Here is a 19,703-nt window from a genome sequence, read left to right as displayed (position 1 = left end):
GTGGGTATTTGGAGCTTTTCCCTTTGGGGACTGTTGTGGTTGTAATGCTGCTTTGACTGTTGCTATCCAGGTGTTTATCTGAACATCTGTGTTGAGTACTTCTAAGCCTTTACTATTGGAGTACATCATTAGTTATATGGTGGCCATGTTTGACTGGCTGAGGACTTGTGAGGCTCCTCAGTGGCTCCAGTGACTGTCATTTTTCTTTGGAGTTTGGTGGTGAGGATGAAACCCAGAGCTTCGCATGTAACAAGCATACACTGGACCACTGAACTGCATCCCTAGCCTATTCTCCTTTGTTGTTTTGAAATGTCAGCCATCTTAATGGGTGTGAAGTGGCATTTCATGGTGGCTTCAAACATGTTTTCTGGATGATTAGTGGTGTTGAACGCCTTTTCATAAGTGTACTGGCCACTTTAATGCCTTCTTTGGAGAAATGCCCATCATGTTCTGGCCCATTTCAATTTGGGCAGATAGGCAAGTTTGTTTGTCATGGGAATAAAATGCATTCTTGTATAGTCCTTCCAACTACCTACCCTTCATCTGCCTAGGACCCTCCTACCCCTCCACCACCTGGAGGACTCTAAAGCCTCTCTAGCCATTCAGTTTCATTGTAGCTGAGAATACACTGATTTGCTCGAGTTAAGATGCACATAAAGTTCCACGTTGTATTTGGATGGCATGTCCTTTTTCAAAATTTATGTCTATAAATTTCTTCTTTTTCTTGAGGTTTCCTATCAAAAGAACTCTGTCATGTGTGCTGTGTCCACATTCTAGATGCTTCTCACCAATCCCAGTGCTTCTGTCCCTTGTGTGAACCGATTGGAGGGAGGGCAGATCTGATCCCAGGTCACATTCTGACAGAAACTGGGTTGAGGAGCTGTGTGCAGTAGGAATGATCGTCTTTCTGTGGTGTCATTGCTGATCGTTGTTATACCTATTCTTTCTGAACACTGTCCCGGTAACCCTAGGGTCACCGGATCATTAGTGTAAAACCTCTTTATAGGGAAATTCTTGTTAGCTGTTTGGTTGGCTTGATCCAGTTTTGGTCAAGAAAGTCCTGTTGGGTTTATTGTCTTCCTTGATTTCCCAGCTTCCAGGCTGGGCTGGGTGTGTTCCCTGCCTGTCCTCGAACTTAAGGATTACATGTTATGGACAGTCTTGTCCATTACTGCCTCATCTTGGTCCTCTCTCACATCCCCTAAAGAAAAGGTTTAAAGAAAACGATGCCCTGACCTTTTCTAGACAGTTGGATCAACAGCTTTAGGGTTGAGCAGGTGTCACAGTTAGGGTTTCTATTGCTGTAAAGAGACACCATGACCACGGCAACATTTATAAAGGAAAACATTTAATTGGGGTGCTTACAGTTCAGAGATTCAGTTTATTATCATAATGGCGGCATGCAGTCAGGCATGGTGCTGGAGAGGTAGCTGCAAGTCCTACATCTTACAGGCAACAGGAAGTGATGTCTCACTGGGCAGTATCTTCAGCATATATGAGACCTCAGAGCCCACCCCCACAGTGACACACTTCCTCCAAGAAGGCCACACCTCCTAATAGTACTACTCCCTATAAGCTTATGGGAGCCAATCACATTCAAATTACCACAGCCAGGTAGAGGAAAACCTGAAAAACTTGGCAGGTGATTGTGGTATGCAGGGGCGATTAAGGGTCTCCGGTAAGACACCTGGGCCCTGCCTTTGGAGGCTTACCAGCTCTGCCCTGCTGCCTTGCAGGAACTTAAGGAGGAAAGATTTTTGCTAATGGTTTCATGGCTACTTGGCCCCAGGTGTTTGAGCAGAAGTCAGGCAGCTGAGTGTGTGGCGGAGAGGACTGTTTAGTCCTAGTGATGAGGGGTCACAGATGTAACAAGGAGGAGCCAGGGATAATATGCCTCAAGTGCCCACTCCCAGTGGACCTCCCGACTCCAGGTAGGCCCTGCCTCCTAAAGTTTCCACAGCCTTCCCAAATAGTGCCACAGTTCCTATTCAAAGTGTGACAGCGGGTCCCAGCTTCTGGACGTCACGGTGTGTCATCTTTCCCTAACTCACATCTCCTTGGTCAACTTCAGGAAGAAAGGGCATGGTGCCACGGGACTCCCACATCTCTCCTCTGGGCCTTCTTTTAACAGCACTGAGAGAGGGATTTAAAGAAGAGTTTATTTTCAATTTATTTATTTATAAATTAACCCCCCCCCCAGCATATCATACCCAGGCTCCCAAACAACTTCCAAGCCCTGCCCCCTGGCGAGAAGGTAGACACCTGCAGTAACTCCTCCTGCCTGTTCGGTTTCTTTTTCACTTTACATCACAAAACTGGTTCTTAATGAAGATAGCTGTACCATGTGTGGTCTGCAGACTCTGCTCTCCATAGCCGAGGGCATACGGAAGTAGATGATGAAACGTGAGTCATGCCCCCTGGCTTCTTGCCAGATACCCATAAAATGGCATTTCCTTAAATAGATCAGAACTTTAATGGCTATTTAAAGAACATGTGGTCTTTAGAGGTGATTTGGTGGCCCTTAATTAAGTTTCAGACAGATTCAAACGTTTTTAGATGTGTGTGTTATGTGTATGTACGTGCTTGTTTGTGTGTACCTCTGCACACACATATGGGGCTAACGGTCTATGCCAGACATCTTCCTTGATTGCTTTCCACCGTATCGTCTTGAAACAGGGTTCCTCACCGAACCTGGAACTCAACAATTAGACTAGCCTGCCTGGTCAGCAAGCCCCAAGGATCCTGCTCTCTCTGTCTCCCCAGTGCTGGGGTTACAGGCATGTGCCACTGTCTGTCCCCCCCACACACACTTTTTGTGGGGTGCAGGACCGTAGCATAGGCCCTCAGGCTCACGTGGCAAGCCCTTCGCTAACTGAGCCGTCCTCCCGGTCCCCGTTTTTAGATATTTCGTGGCGTTTTCAGTATATATTGAGATTTCTGTACATCTGAGCTTTCATGTCCCCTAAACTCCCAGTGCTTTCAAGGGAATAGAAGACAGGCCCATCTGATGGCCATTGACAGACGCCCATCCCTCAGAAAATTAAAGGTGCGGGGGCCTGAGGTTCTCTGCTGCAGGTCCTCCAAGGTGAGTGTCACAGGTGACATCACACTTAATGGATGGAAAGGTACTTTCTGTATTCGGCATCTGTCTTAGGGTTTCTGTTGCCGTGAAGAGACACCATGACCACAGCAGCTCTTAAAAGGAAAACATTTCATTGAGGTGGCGGCTTACAGTTTCAGAGGTTCAGTTCATTATCGACATGGTGCTGGCAAAGGAGCTGAGAGTGCTGTATCCTTCAGGCAACAGGAAATGGTCTGAAAATCACACTGAGGGAAGCTTGAGCAAGAGAGATCTCGGAGTCCGCCCCCATAGTGACACACCTCCTCCAACAAGGCCACGCCTCCTAAGAGTGCCACTCCCTTTGGGGGCCATTTTCTTTCAAATCACCACAGAACGTTATTGTAGACATTTTCCGACTGACACTGGCTGGCTTAAAGACGTAGTTTCACTATGTAGCCCAGGCTGGCCTTAAATTCTGGATCCTTCTTCCTTGGCTTCCTGAGTGCTAGGAGAATAGGCCTGTGCCACTACACTTGAGTTCTTATTGGATCTTTCTTGCACCCCTGTTTTCATTCATTCTTTTTTTTTTAACATTTTATTTATAAAACCTAGTTAAATTTTAAACATTTTATTTTATTCTTCTTTCATGCAATACATCCCAACTGCAGGTTCCCCTCCTCCCAAACTCTCCCCCTACCTCCCCTTTCCCCATATCCATGCTTCTCCAATTCCCTTCAGAAAAGAGCGGGCCTCCAAGTGATATCAACCAAACTCGGTATCATAGCAGTAAGTCTAGGTAAACAGCCTCCTATCAAGGTTGGACCAGGCAACCCGGTAGGAGGAGCGCTCCTGTTTTCACAAACATCACACAGCTCTTGTTTCTGTGTCCTGTGCCAACAGAACTAACTGCTCTGTTGGGTAGAAAAGCCCAAAACTGATGTGAAAACTAAATGCAAAGTGAGAACTCAGCACTAAAGAACTGGAACTGTAATTACTAGTATATCTTTTTGCTCCCTGTTTGTTTGTTTGTTTGTTTGTTTTAGAAACAGTCTCATTATGTTGCCCAGGCTGGCCTCAAACTCAGCATCTTCTTGCCTCAGAATACTGGAATTGCATTTTGGTATGTGGCTGGTATGTGTCACTTTGCCCAGCCCTGCTTCTTCTTGTTTTGTTTCTTAAAGTGATTATTTTTTTTTAAGATTTATTTTATCTTTTTATTTTTAATTATGTGTGTCTGTGTATGGGATAATGCACACTGGAGTGCAGATGTGGATAGGGGCCAGCGGCATTGGAATCATAGGCAATTGTAAACGGCCCTGCTGTGGGTGCTGGGAACCAAACTTGGGTCTTTTGGAAGAACAGTACATGCCCTTAAAAGCTGAGCCATCTCTCCAACCCCAAGTTTTATTTATTTTTAAGTATGTGTATGTGTGTGGCTATATGCATTGACTGCCAGAAGCCAGAAGAGAGGTGCCCAGGGAGTTGTGAGCCACCTGATGTGATAGGAACCTACCAAGTGATTGTCAATGTTGCCTGCCAACAGTAGAAAGAAATTCTATACAGAAATTGGTATACATTTTTTTCTCCAGAAAAGCGGGACTGATGACATGGTTCAGTGGGTAGAAAGAAGCATTTGCTGCCAAGCTTGAGTTTGGGTCTAATAACCTGAGATTTACATGGTGGAAGGACACACACACACACACACACACACACACACACACACACACACACACACGGGATCAGCTGGCCAGCATGGCAGCTGCCCTGTAGGAGTTGGGAAGTGACACTCTCAGCCTGTAGCCCTTAATCTGCAGTGTAGAGGTGCCCCTGGCGAGAGCCCTGCAAGATTGAGATCTGCCTGTGCACCAAAGGCTACTTGTAAAAACTAGTGTCCATTGTAGGTCTTGTGACTAAATGCTTTGTAGAAAGAGTGACTGAAAGTGTGGTCCTATTGCTATTGTAGGGTGTGGCCTTTGTGTGTGCTCTCCTCCTAAGTGGCCATTGCTCACTGTCACTTCTGAGCAGCACTGCTGCATTGGTCTCGGTCTGTCTCTCTCTCTCTCTCTCTCTCTCTCTCTCTCTCTCTCTCTCTCTCTCTCTCTCTCTCTCTCTCTCTCTCTCTCGGCTGTCATTTCCACTCATCACGTGGTGCTGGGGATCACACCCGGGCCCCCTGCGTGGTGGGAACGTTCCTACCGCTGAGCTGCACCACCGCCTTATCTCCGGAACACTCTCTTCCTTTGCGTACTAGTTCCTCTTCCCTTCTTTGCTCCTCTTCATGCCCCATTAAGGGTTCTTTTCTTCAGCGTGGCCACTGCTTTGGGGAGTTCCAAGACCTCCTTTCTCCTGACTGCTCCTCTGCACCATCCCTGGGTGACTAGGACACCGATGGTCCTCTATTTTCTCGTTCACTGAATTCTCAGTGCTACGAGGCCCCTCTCTGTTTACAGAATACCTTCGAGTTAACACATCTAAAATGTACCTCCTGTGTGCTCAAACCCTGTTTCCAGTGAGTTCTGCTTCCGGGAAGGTCACTATGGGTGTTTGGTTATCCTTGGTCCTACATGCACATCCCCTTCATGCATCTAACCCGTCACCAAACAGATTTGCTTTAGCTCTCAATTACATCTATAGCCTACCTTCCTTTCCCCTCCTGCTACAGACCTCTGCAGTCAGCAGGGCACCCCACCCCCACCCCCACAGCCTCCCAGCTCCCATTGACTCTTCTGAGTCCCTTTTGATTCCTGTTCAACCACACTTCCCTTTGCAGCCTTCTTTTGACGCTGGACTCTGTCAGGTCCACATGTGGGCTTGTTTTACTAGTCAGCCACCCCTGATTGCCAAGGCCTGACCCCAGGGCCTGGCCTTGGGTGAGGATCCATCAGATGGGCAAATGATCCTCAGAAAGAACTCTGCCCCACACCTTTCCTCTCTTGTCATCTCCCCAGGTTCAATTTCCTGCTCCCAGGCGGTCCCAGGTGACCATATTTAGACACAAACCTGAGGTGGTCACTGTCTCCTCGGGGGACTCTGGGCCCTTTACTCCTTGTTTGTTTAGTTCTTGGAGAATTTCATACAAGGTGTTTTCATCATAAGCGCCCCCCACAACTCCTTCCAGATCCACTTCCCTCCCCGTCCACTTTGTGTCTTCTTTTTTTCCCTCTTGTTTTTATGGTGATCTTCTAGAGTCTTGCTTAAGTCTGCAGAAAACAGATCCACTTGAGGAGGCCATGCTGGTCTTGCTGTTTTGAAGCAAATGATGATAGATTGGGTGTCTTAGTGTCTGCCTTCTTCACAGTGAATAGACAACTCAAGGACTCTTCAGGTGTCCCCTGAAGGCTTAGCAATTCATCACCATGGTGGACTGACGTTCTATATCTACTTTGCTGAAGCCAGGGACAGCTGCTATCACTTATGTGTCCAGGAAGTGTGAGACCTGGCCCTCCCCCATCCACAAGCTTCACACAGTGCTGTTGATTTGGGTTTTTTCTGAGTCACAAAAAGTTCAAGTTTTTACCAGTGCCAAGAAAACCGAAGGGTGACATTTATTTGAACCTTGTGGGCAAGTAAAGTGACAAAGATTGTCCCCAGGCCAGCCCATCTGTCTTTGCTGTTGGCCTCAGGGGGATGTTTAGCCTTGAACTTGGAGAGACAGAACTTCAGGCTGTACCTGCTGCCCTGAGGAGGCCAGACTGAGAGAAACAGGGAGAAGCTGGCTCTGGTGGCAGCAGACTTGCTGAGGGCTCAGGATTTCCCACCCATCCCGGCAGCCTGGAGCTCACTCAGCAGGCCGATTTTGGGAACAGGTAGTAGCCTCTACAGGGCGGGGCACTTGGACATTCACTGGGTGGTGCAGGGAAAAGCTGGTTCTCTGGTACCTCTCTTGGTCTGACTTTTTATTATCCAGCATGTTTCTTCTCCGTCTGTTCACCGGCCCTGTCGTTCTCTCTGTCACTGTACTGTAATACGCACGTGGCGAAGAGCTTCACACGTGGGCAGGGTTTCCTCTCTGACTTTTCTAGCACTGAGCTCTTTTTTTTTTTTTCCTTTGCAAGCCAGCTTGGTGTTTGCAGACCTTTGTAAGTCCAGCTGACATTATTTTATTAGTAGCAAGACTTTCAGCCTTGACCATTAAAAAGAATAAACTATCTGGAGTGGCTGGGGCAAGAGACCTGCTAGCTGGGGCTCGCAGGCTTCTTCCCACTTTCCAAGGAGCACTCCTCTGTCCAGGCCTGGCATCCTTCCCGGCTGAGTGTTTTGGGAGCAGATCTGAGCAGAGGCTAAACTGGTACTTAGGGTTCCTTTGGGTTCAGTGCTTAATAGCCTCATAGTCCTTAGTCACCACCCTCCTCCTAAATAGCTCACCTCCCGCCGCCAGGGGGTTGGGAGCTCAAGACTCAGCCAGCTTATCTAGGTTTGGGCTTTATTTTGATCTGAAATGTTATCATCAAGTATCAGACAAAAGTACCTCTCACCTGGAACCCCCAGGATCCTTGGTCCAGCCCAGGCGCTGCTGTATCCTGTGTCTGTTTTGAGGGGAGGAACGGGGTGAGGAGGCACAGGGACAGCAACAGCAGCTTCTCCCACAATAGGGTGGGGTTTGTCGGGAGGAAGCAGGCCTTAGCCGGCAGCTGAGGTGCAGGAGCCTCTGCTGTGAGGCGCAGTGAAGTTAGGCACGTCCACAACCCTGTGAGAACTGCCTCTGTCCCCGGGAGCAGAAGGGGGCACCGGCACAGGAAGAAGGGGTTCGTCTTTTTTCAGCAGTGAGTGACCTCAAGTGAGATACTGCCACTGGTCTGGCATAGAACTCTGTGTCACTAACAAACTTCCTGCTTGTCTGTAAAGCCTGTGCCTTAGCGTCTACAGCAGTCACTTAGATGCAGGTCCTGAAAGAATGGGAAGGGTTTATCTTCTTCTTTTCGTTTTAGTGTCGTTAGTGGGCTTTCCTCTTTGGCGTTTTGTAAACCAGAGACCTTTCCTGTTCGTTTTTGCTGGATCTTGCATACCAGGTCATTCATCAGTCCTGGCCCATTCAGTTCTCTTGTGTACTTCATTTTTGTCTCCTTTCTGTGCCCAAGTCTGGACTTACTTTGTAAATACAGCACTTCCTCTGAGTGTGGATCTTTACTCAGATACCATCTGAGCAAGTTTCCTACCAGTGAGAACTCACTCAAAAGAGTGAGAGCCACCACACTCTTTTTAAGACTTGTCCAGAATGGGCTGCCCAGTGGTAGAACACTAACCTAGCATTTGTGGGAACCCCATCCCAGCACTGCAAAAATGACGGTGACAGAAAACCCCAGCTAAGCAAGATTTAGATGCCTCTTGTTTAGTGTTTGAAACAAAGGCTCAGTCCCTGTCATCAGTACTGCTGCAGAGAACCTTGGGCATATGTTTTATCTCCCAGGTCCAAGATCCCTCAGATGGGCCGGGCGGTGGTGGCGCATGCCTTTAATCCCAGCACTTGGGAGGCAGAGGCAGGTTCCCTCTGTGAGTTCGAGGCCAGCCTGGTCTCCAAAGCGAGTTCCAGGAAAGACGCAAAGCTACACAGAGAAACCCTGTCTCGAAAAACCAAAAAAAAAAAAAAAAAAAAAAAAAAAACCACAACCAAAATCCCTTAGATGGAGCTAGCTACTTTGGATGTCTACTTCCTAAGGTTCAGATGAGAAAAGAGACAGTCAGCTGCGCATGAATATATGCCTGCACCTCATATACATCTGGGAGGGGAAGGTGTCTTCTGTTGGCAATAACTGTTCTGCATCATTTATTTCAAGGTGACTAGAACATCGTCAGAAAACCCTTGGGGGTGGTAGCTATTAGCCCGAGTGGAGACTCTTGGGAGGAGAAGGGAAAAGAATGACCAGGGAAAGCTGATCCAGTGTGGTACCAAGACAGAGGCTTCTGATCAGACCCAGGCATTTGGGGGAGGGTGATATCAGTGAACACTGTATGAGAGCATCTTTCTGCTGTGGAATAATCCTTTTTTTTTTGGTTTTTCGAGACAGGGTTTCTCTGTGTAGCTTTGGAGCCTGTCCTGGAACTCACTCTGTAGCTCTGGCTAGGCTCGAAATCACAGAGAACTGCCTGCCTCTGCCTCCCGGGATTAAAAGCGTGTACCACCACTGCCCGGCTGGAATATTCCTCTTGTACACTGTAAAGATTTGTCACTCGCATTGGCTTAATAAAACACTGATTGGCCAGTAGCCAGGCAGGAAGTATAGTCAGGGCAACCAAACTAAGAATGATGGGAAGAAGGGCGGAGTCAGGAGGTATGCCAGCCAGCCACTGAGCAAGCAGGACGTGTAGAAAATGAATTACAAGCCATGAGCCACGCGGCAAAGCAAAAATTGAAATATGGGTTAATTTAAATATAAGCGTTAGCTAGTAACAAGCCTGAGCTATTGGCTGAGCATTTATAATTTATACTAAGTCTCCAAGTCAGTTATTGGGGAAGCAGCTGCCAGGACAGGGAGCAGGCAGTTGGGACAGGAGAACTTCCATTTACACTCTTCAGTTCCTAAGTCAGGTGCAGCACTTTGGCCACCACTAATTTATGTCACCTTTCCCTCCAAGTCCAGTCAGGTCGCCATCCTTTTGTTTTTTAATCTGCCTTTCTTCTCTGTACAAGTTTATGAAAGTGTTGAAGTCAGATGGGAGAAGCAGGAGCAACAGTTATCAGTTACCCATTGCTCCTGGAGCCACTGCACTCAGCAAGGCGTACTTGGTGAAGGTGCTGCCAGAGGGCAGTGTTCTCTGCATGCACTGTCAGGGGCAAGAAAATGCACTTGGTGGTGAAGCTGATGGCCTCGTGCTGCTCCGTGAAGGGACCACCTAGATCTGTAGACATTAGCCAGCTTGGACACAGCCTCCCAGCTCAGAGCTTGGTCTCTAATGCTTTCAGGATCTGCCATTTTATAAAGCGGAGTGAAAGTGGTGAAGCGCCTTATCAGCTGTAGAACTGCAGCCCCTTGCCGCTTTGAACAGTGTTGGATTACTCTGGGGACCTCTCGTTCCTGGAGGAGTCTCAAAGGGTGGGTGGTTTGCCTTACATAGTGAGATTGGACTTGCTTGCCTCAGGAGGCAGGCTCTTGATGCAGTTGAAGGTGTAGCATGCAATAAACCGAGGTGCGAAACGAGGTGTTGAGGAGCTGTTGATCAAGTATGTGCCAAAGCCTGGTGCACTTGGGGTGCTTTTCACCTTCACTACACGTGTCAGTCCCTGAGCAGAGCGTGTCTTCTCGTGTGCATGCATACTTCTGAGATGCATAGTGGCCGAAAGGATGGGGGTTTTGTTGTTACTAATGTCCCCTTCCCTTAAGCAAACCAGTGAGTTTATTGGAGTTCCTCAGAGGAGTGGGAGGAGCTCCTTACAGGAGCATAGGTTATTCAAAGGCAGCAGTATCCATCGTAGATTAGTCACGAACGCTAAATCTCTGTAGCTCCCTACACAACTTGCAGGCAGATAGGAGAGTCTCCTCAGTGTTACTGGTGTTTGTAACAGAGTCTCTCACAGTGTCTGCACATCTCAAGCTGGCTTTGAACTACTAGGATTACTAGGTGTGTCTCACAATGCCTAGCTTGAAAATCTTTGAATGCTTTAATAAGTAATGAGGAAGCCATTGGTTGTCACCCACACCTGGCAGGCAGTTTGTACTGTTACCATAGCAGGCCTTGGAGAGGCCTTTCCATGTGTGGAACAGCCTAGAGATCATGTCTCGGGCCCAGGCCTCACCAGCAGGAACACCATTCTGCAGCTGGCAGGTAGGTGGGATGGGTGATCCGTAAAAGGCCTGGTGATGGTCACAGGGTAACTTCTGGGACATGGCCCACAGCACACTCTGGTCCCTCCAAAGCGAGGTCACATGATGGGAGGCCGCTGTGTCCTCCGTATACAGTTTTCCTCCTGAGAAGAACACAGAGATCAGAGAACACACTACATCCCTCTTTTTCTTTTCCCTCAGAATATCGACATCACAAACTTCAGCAGCAGCTGGAACGATGGGCTGGCTTTCTGTGCACTGCTTCACACCTATCTCCCAGCCCACATACCCTACCAAGAACTCAACAGCCAAGATAAGGTGAGCAAATAGAGATGGTGCCTTGTTAGTGGGTCGCTCACTCCAGCCCTGCCGCGCAGCAGCCTGTCCAGGCTCGTTCCCCTGCGACTGGTTGTTCACACTCAGCCAGCCAGTCCTTGGTCTACCCAGAATGCCCTGTAACATCATTCCTAGTGGGAGTAGTTGGTTCTTCGTGAGTGACAACTTTTAGGATCAAGGGCTTTAAGAAGTGCCAGAGAAAGCTGATAGTGGCATGAACAGTCAGGGCAGCGCCAGCTAGCCTGGGCTAACCTGTAACCAGCACTTCTGCTCACAGCCTCTTCTCCACCATGGGTCTCAGAAATGACCAGGCAACCATTCTTCCAGTCCAGGCTGTGGCTGAGGTGTCCCGCAGGGGAGAAGAGCCTTTCAGCAGGCATATGCTTTAGCTCTTGGGGATCTGTACCCGGTTAGCTGGGGCCCTTGTGCTCAACTTTCTGAGCAAGGAAAGAGTAAGTAGCTGGCTGGGGAGGAGGGGGTCAGGGCCCATGAGGTCAGTCTGCCCTCATGATCTTCCATTGTCGATACACTGCACTGACATGATTGCTTTTACAGAAAAGGAACTTCACCTTGGCTTTCCAGGCAGCTGAAAGCGTTGGAATCAAATCCACCCTGGTAAGCCCACAACTTACTGAGGAGTTGCTGACAGTGCCTTCTGCCTAGGAAAAGTGGTCACAGGTGGGCTGGGTTGAGGGTGTTGAGTGCTCGTGGGATCTCAGCTGCTGCACCAAATGCTTCCCTGAGGAAGCATCCAAGGGGTGGGTAGCTCGTGATCACGGTCCCGGCAGCCCTCGTGTGGGGCTAACCTCATGATTATCTGTTCCTTAGCAGAATCTCTGGGTTCAGGGGGAAAGTGTCACTGTGAAATGCATTTTGCACAGGGCTCTGTAGCTTTTGTTGGTCTGGAGGGTGAGGGCCAGGAACATCCTGAGTCCAGAAGATGTTCTGGAAGCGGCACAGCCCTGCCCACAGTTCCTCCCAGGGGCCATAGGAAGGTGCTGAAAATACTGCTCATGATGCAAAACACCAGTGGTAGAGAATGAAGGTCCTTTCTTAGGCTTCTGCCCTGCCCCAGCTGAGTTCACACAGACAGGGAGGCACCTGGCGGGAGTTCTTGCTGTCCTCCACAAACCTATTGATTCCAGATGCAAAGGGATGCCTCAGCACCTAGAGAGACAGTGCCCAGACCTGCTCCTGCTCAGGGCCATGCGCAAAAGAAAGGACCCTGTGGCACCAGAACATTCTTAGGACCCTACAATACCTGCAGGTCTCCAGGTCTGCCTCCTCAGCCATGGGTACCCATTACCTTGACTTGCAACGCCTGCATGGGCCTGGAAGAAGTATTAACATCCATAGTTATACTACAACAGTGTTTGCCTGTAATGTGTCTTCTGAGTTCATAGAAGCAGGCTTGCTATGAGTAGCTTCTATCCACCTGTGCAGGAAGAGATGGGGTGCATATTGCAGTCGGACATTTCATACCATGTACGAAGTGTTCTCGCACATGAAAAGTGGTTAGGTATTTTAGCCTAAAAGGGAATCTCATAGTCAAGATTCATTCACTAAGCCTTATTTTCTGAGTCTTAAGTTGCTCAGGGTAGCCCTTCTCGCCCCACATGCTCAGGGACACTTCTAGATCTCTCCACTGTGAAATAGCCCTCAGACTACCATTTTGGTTGCAGCAGGCCCTTGTGACAGGTGCTGAGACACTGGGGCCAGGAGCAGTCACTTTCCACACCACAGGTCACAAGTACTCTGCTGAAGGCAACTAAAAAAGAAAGTCTTCGGTCACTTCTGACACACCGTGGTACTGTGACCTCAGAGTGTCTCCAGAACCAAGGGAAGTCCTTCCAGCTTTGGCAGGCTATGGCTGCGACAGAGAGGAGACCCTGGTGGCACAGGAGTGTGGCTTGGGACCCTGATAGGAAGGGGTGCTCACCGGGGCCGTTGGTGGAGGTAGAGCAGGTACTCGAGGCCTGTCCTCTGAAAGAGGAAGGAAGCCTTAGACTAAAAGCTGTCTGCTGCTTGCTGGGACTAGAAGCCCCTGGGATGGCCTGGGATGGCCGGGGAAAATAGATGAGTCCTAACCCAGCCTCTTCTCTACCAGGACATCAATGAGATGGCACGCACCGAACGACCCGACTGGCAGAATGTAATGCTGTATGTCACAGCCATCTACAAGTACTTTGAAACCTGAACACACAGGAGGAGCTGCTGCTACCAGCTAAAGACCTCTGCAGTCACCAAGTGACACCAACACCATTAGCTAGAACCCCTAAAGCTTTCAGCGACTCTGGGCCTCCCTGCAGGGAGTGTGCCCAGCTCTAGGCCTCTGCATCGGAACTGGAACTGCAGACCAGGGCTCTTCCATATGGCCATCCTCAGGAGCAGGAAGCACAGCACACAACAGCTTACTTCCAGAGACTGTGAAGCTCCATCAGTGCCCTGAAGTCTGAAAAAACAGGAAGGCTTGTGCCCGGCTCGTCTTGGGAAATGGGATTAAATTGTGGGAACCAGGGGTTAGTGAACGCTTAGCCATCGCGCTTCCTGACTGTCGTCCATGTGATTCCCAGTGCTGGGACAGAGCTGGCCTTGGTCCCTTTGTGTGGGCCTGCGTTCTAGGAGTGTGTCAGAGAAGAGAGTCATTATCCTTTCCATGTAACAGGACCGTCTTTACCACTGCAGTTTAACTTAGAAGTGTCAAAAACCCAGCTTAGAGGCCCACAGCCAGCTGAGTCTACACTGCCACCAAGCAGACTTTTGTCAGCAAGAAGCAGGTGGCATGCTCACTGGGTGCTTAGCCATTTGCCCCTGGCCCCAGGGAAAAGACTGGTCACAAGGAGTTCTCCTAGTTCAAGCTGTTGTTTTATTATAAGCAATATTGGGAAAATAGCTCCTATTCTGTTAGTACCAAAGTCAATTGTTTTAGTACAAATAGAAATTAAACACAAAATGTGGGTATTAGCATGGTGAAGGTGAGGATTCATGCAGTACGGAAAAGGAGGAGGCGCTTTAGGGAGCCAGAGATTCACGTCATGGATGGCTGCCCCTCCAGGGCAGGAGTTAAGACAGTGCCTTAGCCCTGCACCAGGACAGCTGAGCCCACACCTACATGAGTATCCTGCATGTTGGTGGGGACTCTGGTAGAGGTGGCTCCGTGCTGTGCCTGGGGTATGGGGCCTACATCACGAGCCAAGGCCTTACTCAATTCTGTTGATTTCTGGCTGGAATTTAGCAGCCCCTTTTCAAGAATAGGAAGCCCTTATCTCATGTGCCTGACACAGAAGCTGTTGTTTGAACAATGTCAAGACCTATTACTTCCAGGATACACTTGTTTGCCACCTGCAAGATACCATGAAGAAGACCAGCCATCATTAGAAATGGGGCCACAGCCTCAATAACTAGATGGATGCTGGGAATGTCTCCCAGGAGGCATGCCCAGTTCAGTCACGGACCGAGTGAGGTTCTGTGTTCAAGCATAATGCTTTACCCTGGGACTTTGATGTGTCTGTGGAACCTAGAGAAGAAAGCAGTTACTAGGAAGTGGGCTGTGTCTGTATGCGTTGCCATCAGACGGACAGCCCCTCCATCTACCCCGCCTAAATGTCCACATCTAGCAGCTTATGCTGCACAGTGTACCGGAAGCCCCCTGTTATTCTGGCTGGCCCAGTCTCTGGTCTCCCTTGGCCCGGTTCTGTTCTTGATCTTGTTCTCTGTGAGACCTGTCAGGGTGACTGACTGTCCCTGTCAGAACCACTGTTTGCTGATGAGTCTCCACTGAACTTCTCTGAGCTTCCAGTCTCCGCTGTCATCTGCCTTCACTGAGGCCTGTCCACTGTGCACCAGGGTGTGGGATCTGAGGCCAGGCTTTATTTATTATGTCATGAAGAAGGGTTGTCTTGTTAAAGAGACTTTCCTGGGCTTACAGTTCACAACTTCTGTCCCTCGCTGGCTATAATGAGTCTAGCCTCATGCCAGAGTAGAAGTTGCCAGAGTTTTCGGAAAGTATTTAGAGTAAGTTGGCTGCTGCTGAAGGGGTATGTCCATATTAAGATAATGTTTCTGTTCTGGAATCTGAGGACTTGGGATAGGCCTGGAGCCAGTAGCAGGGACAGATGGTGGGCTGCCCCCCAACCCCCAGACTCGGGGCAGTCATCACAGGCAGGGCCAGGCTGCCCATGTTTGTGCGAGGGCCCACAAGTCTACAGGTAACTCCAGACCATTGCTTTTTGCCTTCTCTAATAGGCCCCTAAAAGAGCACTGTTGGCCCTGTGGGCAAGCTTGTAGATGGCCATGTGTTTTTAAAAGTAGTATTTGGGAGTTGGTAGAGCACCTGTCTACAATGCATGAAGCCCTGAGTTGAACCCCAATACCACATCAACTGGGTGTGGTGGTGTATACCTGTAATTCCAGTACTTGGGAAGTGGAGGCAGGAAGATCAGGAGTTGAGTGTACCGTTGACTACATGATGAGTTTGATGCCAGCCTTGGCATGTGAGACCCTTTCCCCAAAATAGGTGATATTTGGATGTTCTCTCATTCTAGGGCTGCTTCCTGGGAAGCTCCAGGATGTAAACTTGCCTCTCTTCCCTAAAGCACAAGCTTCACTACAAAAGGGCCAGTTACCTTTCTACTTTTCTGTCACAGGCTTCTGCTGATGAATGATACTTTGTCATTTTGTTCTAGTAAATACTCTTGAATGTATTAAATTGTCATGTTTTGAGTTTCTAGTTTGTTCTACCTCTCGCTGCCCCTCTGACCTTATGCGGGCCAGAACTCTAGCCCTCCTGTGGAACTGGAGGAGAAGGCATGGGTGCACCCTCCTCAGGTTCACCTGCTGTAGCACCCTGAAGGCAGCTCTGGACAGAGGGTGGAGGAAATGGATGAGCCCAGAGGTTCTGGCCTGCCCTGAAGCCACATGGTATCTGTGGCCTGTCTCAAGATCCCGTCTTAGAGTTAGCATGTGCCACAGGGTAGTCCCTGCATGAGTGAAGCCTCCCGAATAGCCCACACATTGGATGAGGATGTCCCAAAGATTTTTGTTTGGGTTTCTTTTCTCTTTATAAATGTTAACTTCTAGAGGTGGATGTCAGGATGTATAAAATTGCAGGGGTGGGACATTCTACCTAGCGGCCCCCAGCTAGGTGGTTTTCCCCTGTGCATCTTTTTTTTTGCTGGGGTTCAAACTCAGCAGGACCTTGCATGCGCTATACAAGTTCTCTGCCTCTAAGCTGTACCCCAGCTCCTTGTGTGCATCCTGTGTGTGGTATTTTCGAATCCAGTGTGGTCAGGTTGGACAACCCTTTCTTTCTACTTTGCACATGTCACATGTAGAAGAGATCTGTGGGCTTACCATCTGTACACATGATGAGTATCCTGCCTGGGCATGATACCCTCCAGGATTTAGGGTCCCAGGGAGGCCAAGACTCTATCTGGCATGAGTTTGGATATGTCATCAGAGTGCCCACAAGCCATGACCTCCAGTGGAGCCAACACTTCAGGTGCCCCGAACAACCCATGTGACCCTAACTCAAGCCTCGAGTAAGAAGGCCCTATGCTGAATTGTTGGAGCTGTCGTGGGAGGGGCCGGACCAGGACTGCTCCAGCTCTTGCTCACTGTCTGAACACAGGACTTGTGTCCTCTAAGCAGGACAGCAGAAACCTGTCGCATGGCAAGAGGAGAGCTAAGCCTGCCTGTGGCACGTCGATGTGTCCCTGAGACAGCATGGGCTCCTCCAAAGAAGGGCTTTCCTCAGCCCTGCCCACTGCATGTTGTATGCTGACCCCGAGGGGCTCCTGTGTAACCAGGTTTATCTGCCAGGAGTCCCTCAGTGATAACATCCTTCTTTATCTTAGACCTGGTGTTGCCTGTCCCAGCCAGTACCTTGAGAGGGGAGGTTCAGAGCTCTGAGGGGCAGCTCTTTTGGGAAAGGACAATAGGTTCCTGGGAAGAAAGAGGTAAAGAGAACGTTTTCCAGACCCCTGTATCTACAGCCTCTGGAAGCCAGGGCACCCAGTGGCCAGCGCTTGCCCTATCCTGACAGGGTTATTAGCTAACACTTCCCAACGTCTCGGAAGGACTACACTGTTTGAGTTGGTTCCTCCAGCGGGAAGTGGTCAGACGTGAATGGTCTCAGTGTGTGGCCACTCTGCTCCAGTTGGAGTGGTGAAGGTGGAGCCCCAGACTGCCGTGACTCCAGTCTGATGGAACAGCAGCAGGTTGGAGTCCCCAGGAGGAGGCCAGGTAGGGATAGGAGAGGATGCCCACACTTGGGGCTGAACTGCTGTGAGGGTGGGTCAGAGGCCCGTGGTTTGCCCGTGACCACCACCAGGCCCAAAGCAGCCTGGGAGGACTGGTCTTTGTCACCAAAAGTTCCTAGAGGGCGTCTGCATGGCCCTGTGTGTGAGGAGGGGCCATCAGGGTCTCTGCAGTTTGGGAGCTGAGTCCTAGGAAGAGAGAGAAAGATCTTGGAATGGGATGAGCAGGTGTGCTCTCAATGCTGTTCTTGTGTGGGCTGGACCCTAGAGTCTTCCCCAAGGTGTAGATGCTGGAGCTGCAGGCTCCTAATGCCAGGCATCCTTTAATGCAAAAGAGGCCTGGTGCGTCCCAGGGCTGGGGGTGCACAGAGCACAGGGAGGTGGCTTAGGGCCATCCTTGCGGGTGGTAAAGGTCAAACCCTGGCATAAGGAGCTGCAGAGCAGTCACTTCCCACCAGGGGGCCAAGACAAGGCTGCACACACCTGTTGGCCTGTCTACACTACGGCACCAGATTAGCTCCGGGGTTGGACTCCTGGTCAGCTGCTCTCCGTCCCAACGGTAAGAAGTAGATACAGGATGGAGAATTTTCCCACAAGGCTATATAGGTTGGGAGGGAGTTGCCCTCCTGACTGCCACGCTTTGGACAACCTGGGCTGCTTCCGCTCGCATTTTGCCTTTTCAGGGGTTGTCCCTCTGAGGATGAACTTAGCCTCTTGCTCACAGGAAGAAAATTGAGCACTTGGGGTGGCCTGGGATTCTCAAGGGACTTGGCCCAGAGCCCACTAGGCTCATAGTCCCCTGTCTTGGCGTGTCTTGTTCCCTGATGTGGCCCAGCTGGCCCTAGAGCAAACAATGAGGGTCAGAGGCCACGCAGGTGCATCCTGGGCAGGAACAAAGAGCTGGGGGTAGGGTGGAGGAGTGGTCTGAGAGTGGAATTCTGCAACATGACAGAGCCCAGCTGGCCCCACAGTCGGGACTGAGGAATTGGGACTGGGACATAAGGAAGGGTGGGCAGCTATAACCTTCAAACACTGTCTGGGACTACGAAGAGAAGAAACCAGAGCCCAGAACTAGAAACCAAGTGGGCTGCCGGGGCAGGATCCGCTAGAAACAGGCCTATACCCTCCTCCTTTGAAGCCTTTTCAGGAAAACCCAGGCTCCTGATTGGTCTCAGCACCCATGAAAAGCCCACATAACTGGGAAGGGAGTCAGGCCAAGACCAAAGCGAACCTTTATTGTCTGGGAAGGCCTGAGCCAGCCTCTCATGGCTTGGCACAGCTCTTCATGGCCATGTGGGCCTCCGGAGCTGAAACTATCCTGGCGCTGCCTGGTCATGGTGGCCTTAGGAAACAGATAATTTTTGTGGTGGGATGCTACCCATCAAAACTTAAGGGTGAACTGCAAGGGTCACCGGCTTTGTTTTCCTGAGAGCCAGTATTGGAAAGGAGGTCTTACTCCCCGGGTAAGGTGATGCTACAGTGTACCAGGCAAGCCCCTCTAGAGCAGTGGTTCCCAATCTTCCTAATGCTTCAACCCTTTAATACAGTTCTTCATGATTTGGTGGCCCCCCCAACCATAGAATTCTTTTCGTTATTCATAACTAATTTTTGCCACTATTATGGATCAGTGCAAATATCTGCTATGTCCGATAATCTTAGGCGACCCCTGCGAAAGGATCATTGGACCCACAAAAGGGTCACAACTCACAGGTTGAGAACCATTCCTCTAGGGGGCTCCTGGAGAAAGGTGCTGGGCTTTGGAATTGGAATGACTGAGAAGAGAAGCATCAGGAAAAAGGAGGGACCCTCAGAACTGAGCAAGTGTTGGCTTCTACTTCCTGGGTCCCCATAGCGCCTTCAGGGGGGAATTGTCAAGATAGTGTCCCCAGGACATGAGTTGGACATGAACAGGAAGGGTGGTACTGCTCCTGCATGAGGCGGCCCAGGAGCAAGGTGCACAGTCAACAGCTTGACCATAGGTCCCAGCTTGGTTGTGTCCCCATCCTTGACCCCATGGTACCAGTTGCTGGCAAGTTCCAGGAGGTGGCTAAACAGAAATAACCACATCCGGGGAAGGCATGTGGCAATGCACGGCAATTCATGGCAGTGCATGGCAGTGCATGGCAGTGCCAGGGTTGCCCAGAGCTAGTCCTGCTTGATGATTATAGGCTTTTTCACCTGGGGATTGAAGCTAGGATGGCAGTACCTCAGTCACACGTGCTCCTCCAGGGGGTCTCGGGTTTAATTCTAATTGCATGCAGGTCCCTATTCTAACCAGATCCGCACACA

General features: G+C 49.9%; 1 protein-coding gene across 1 annotated transcript in view; it reads left to right on the top strand.

Moving 5' to 3' along the window:
* The window catches only part of Specc1l (sperm antigen with calponin homology and coiled-coil domains 1 like), a 111,826-nt gene extending 95,961 nt beyond the window's left edge, over nt 1-15,865 (top strand). The window contains exons 14-16 of the mRNA XM_076558640.1: nt 11,023-11,139; nt 11,713-11,772; nt 13,265-15,865. Of these exons, the coding sequence (XP_076414755.1) occupies nt 11,023-11,139; nt 11,713-11,772; nt 13,265-13,354 (267 nt within the window). The 3' untranslated portion in view covers nt 13,355-15,865. The remainder of the gene's footprint in view (nt 1-11,022; nt 11,140-11,712; nt 11,773-13,264) is intronic.
* The last annotated feature ends 3,838 nt before the right edge of the window (nt 15,866-19,703 follow it).

This window comes from Peromyscus maniculatus, chromosome 21, assembly GCF_049852395.1.
Source record: "Peromyscus maniculatus bairdii isolate BWxNUB_F1_BW_parent chromosome 21, HU_Pman_BW_mat_3.1, whole genome shotgun sequence".
NCBI lineage: Eukaryota > Metazoa > Chordata > Mammalia > Rodentia > Cricetidae > Peromyscus > Peromyscus maniculatus.
Note: the sequence above shows the minus strand (reverse complement) of the source record. Positions and strands in the feature narration are given on the sequence as shown.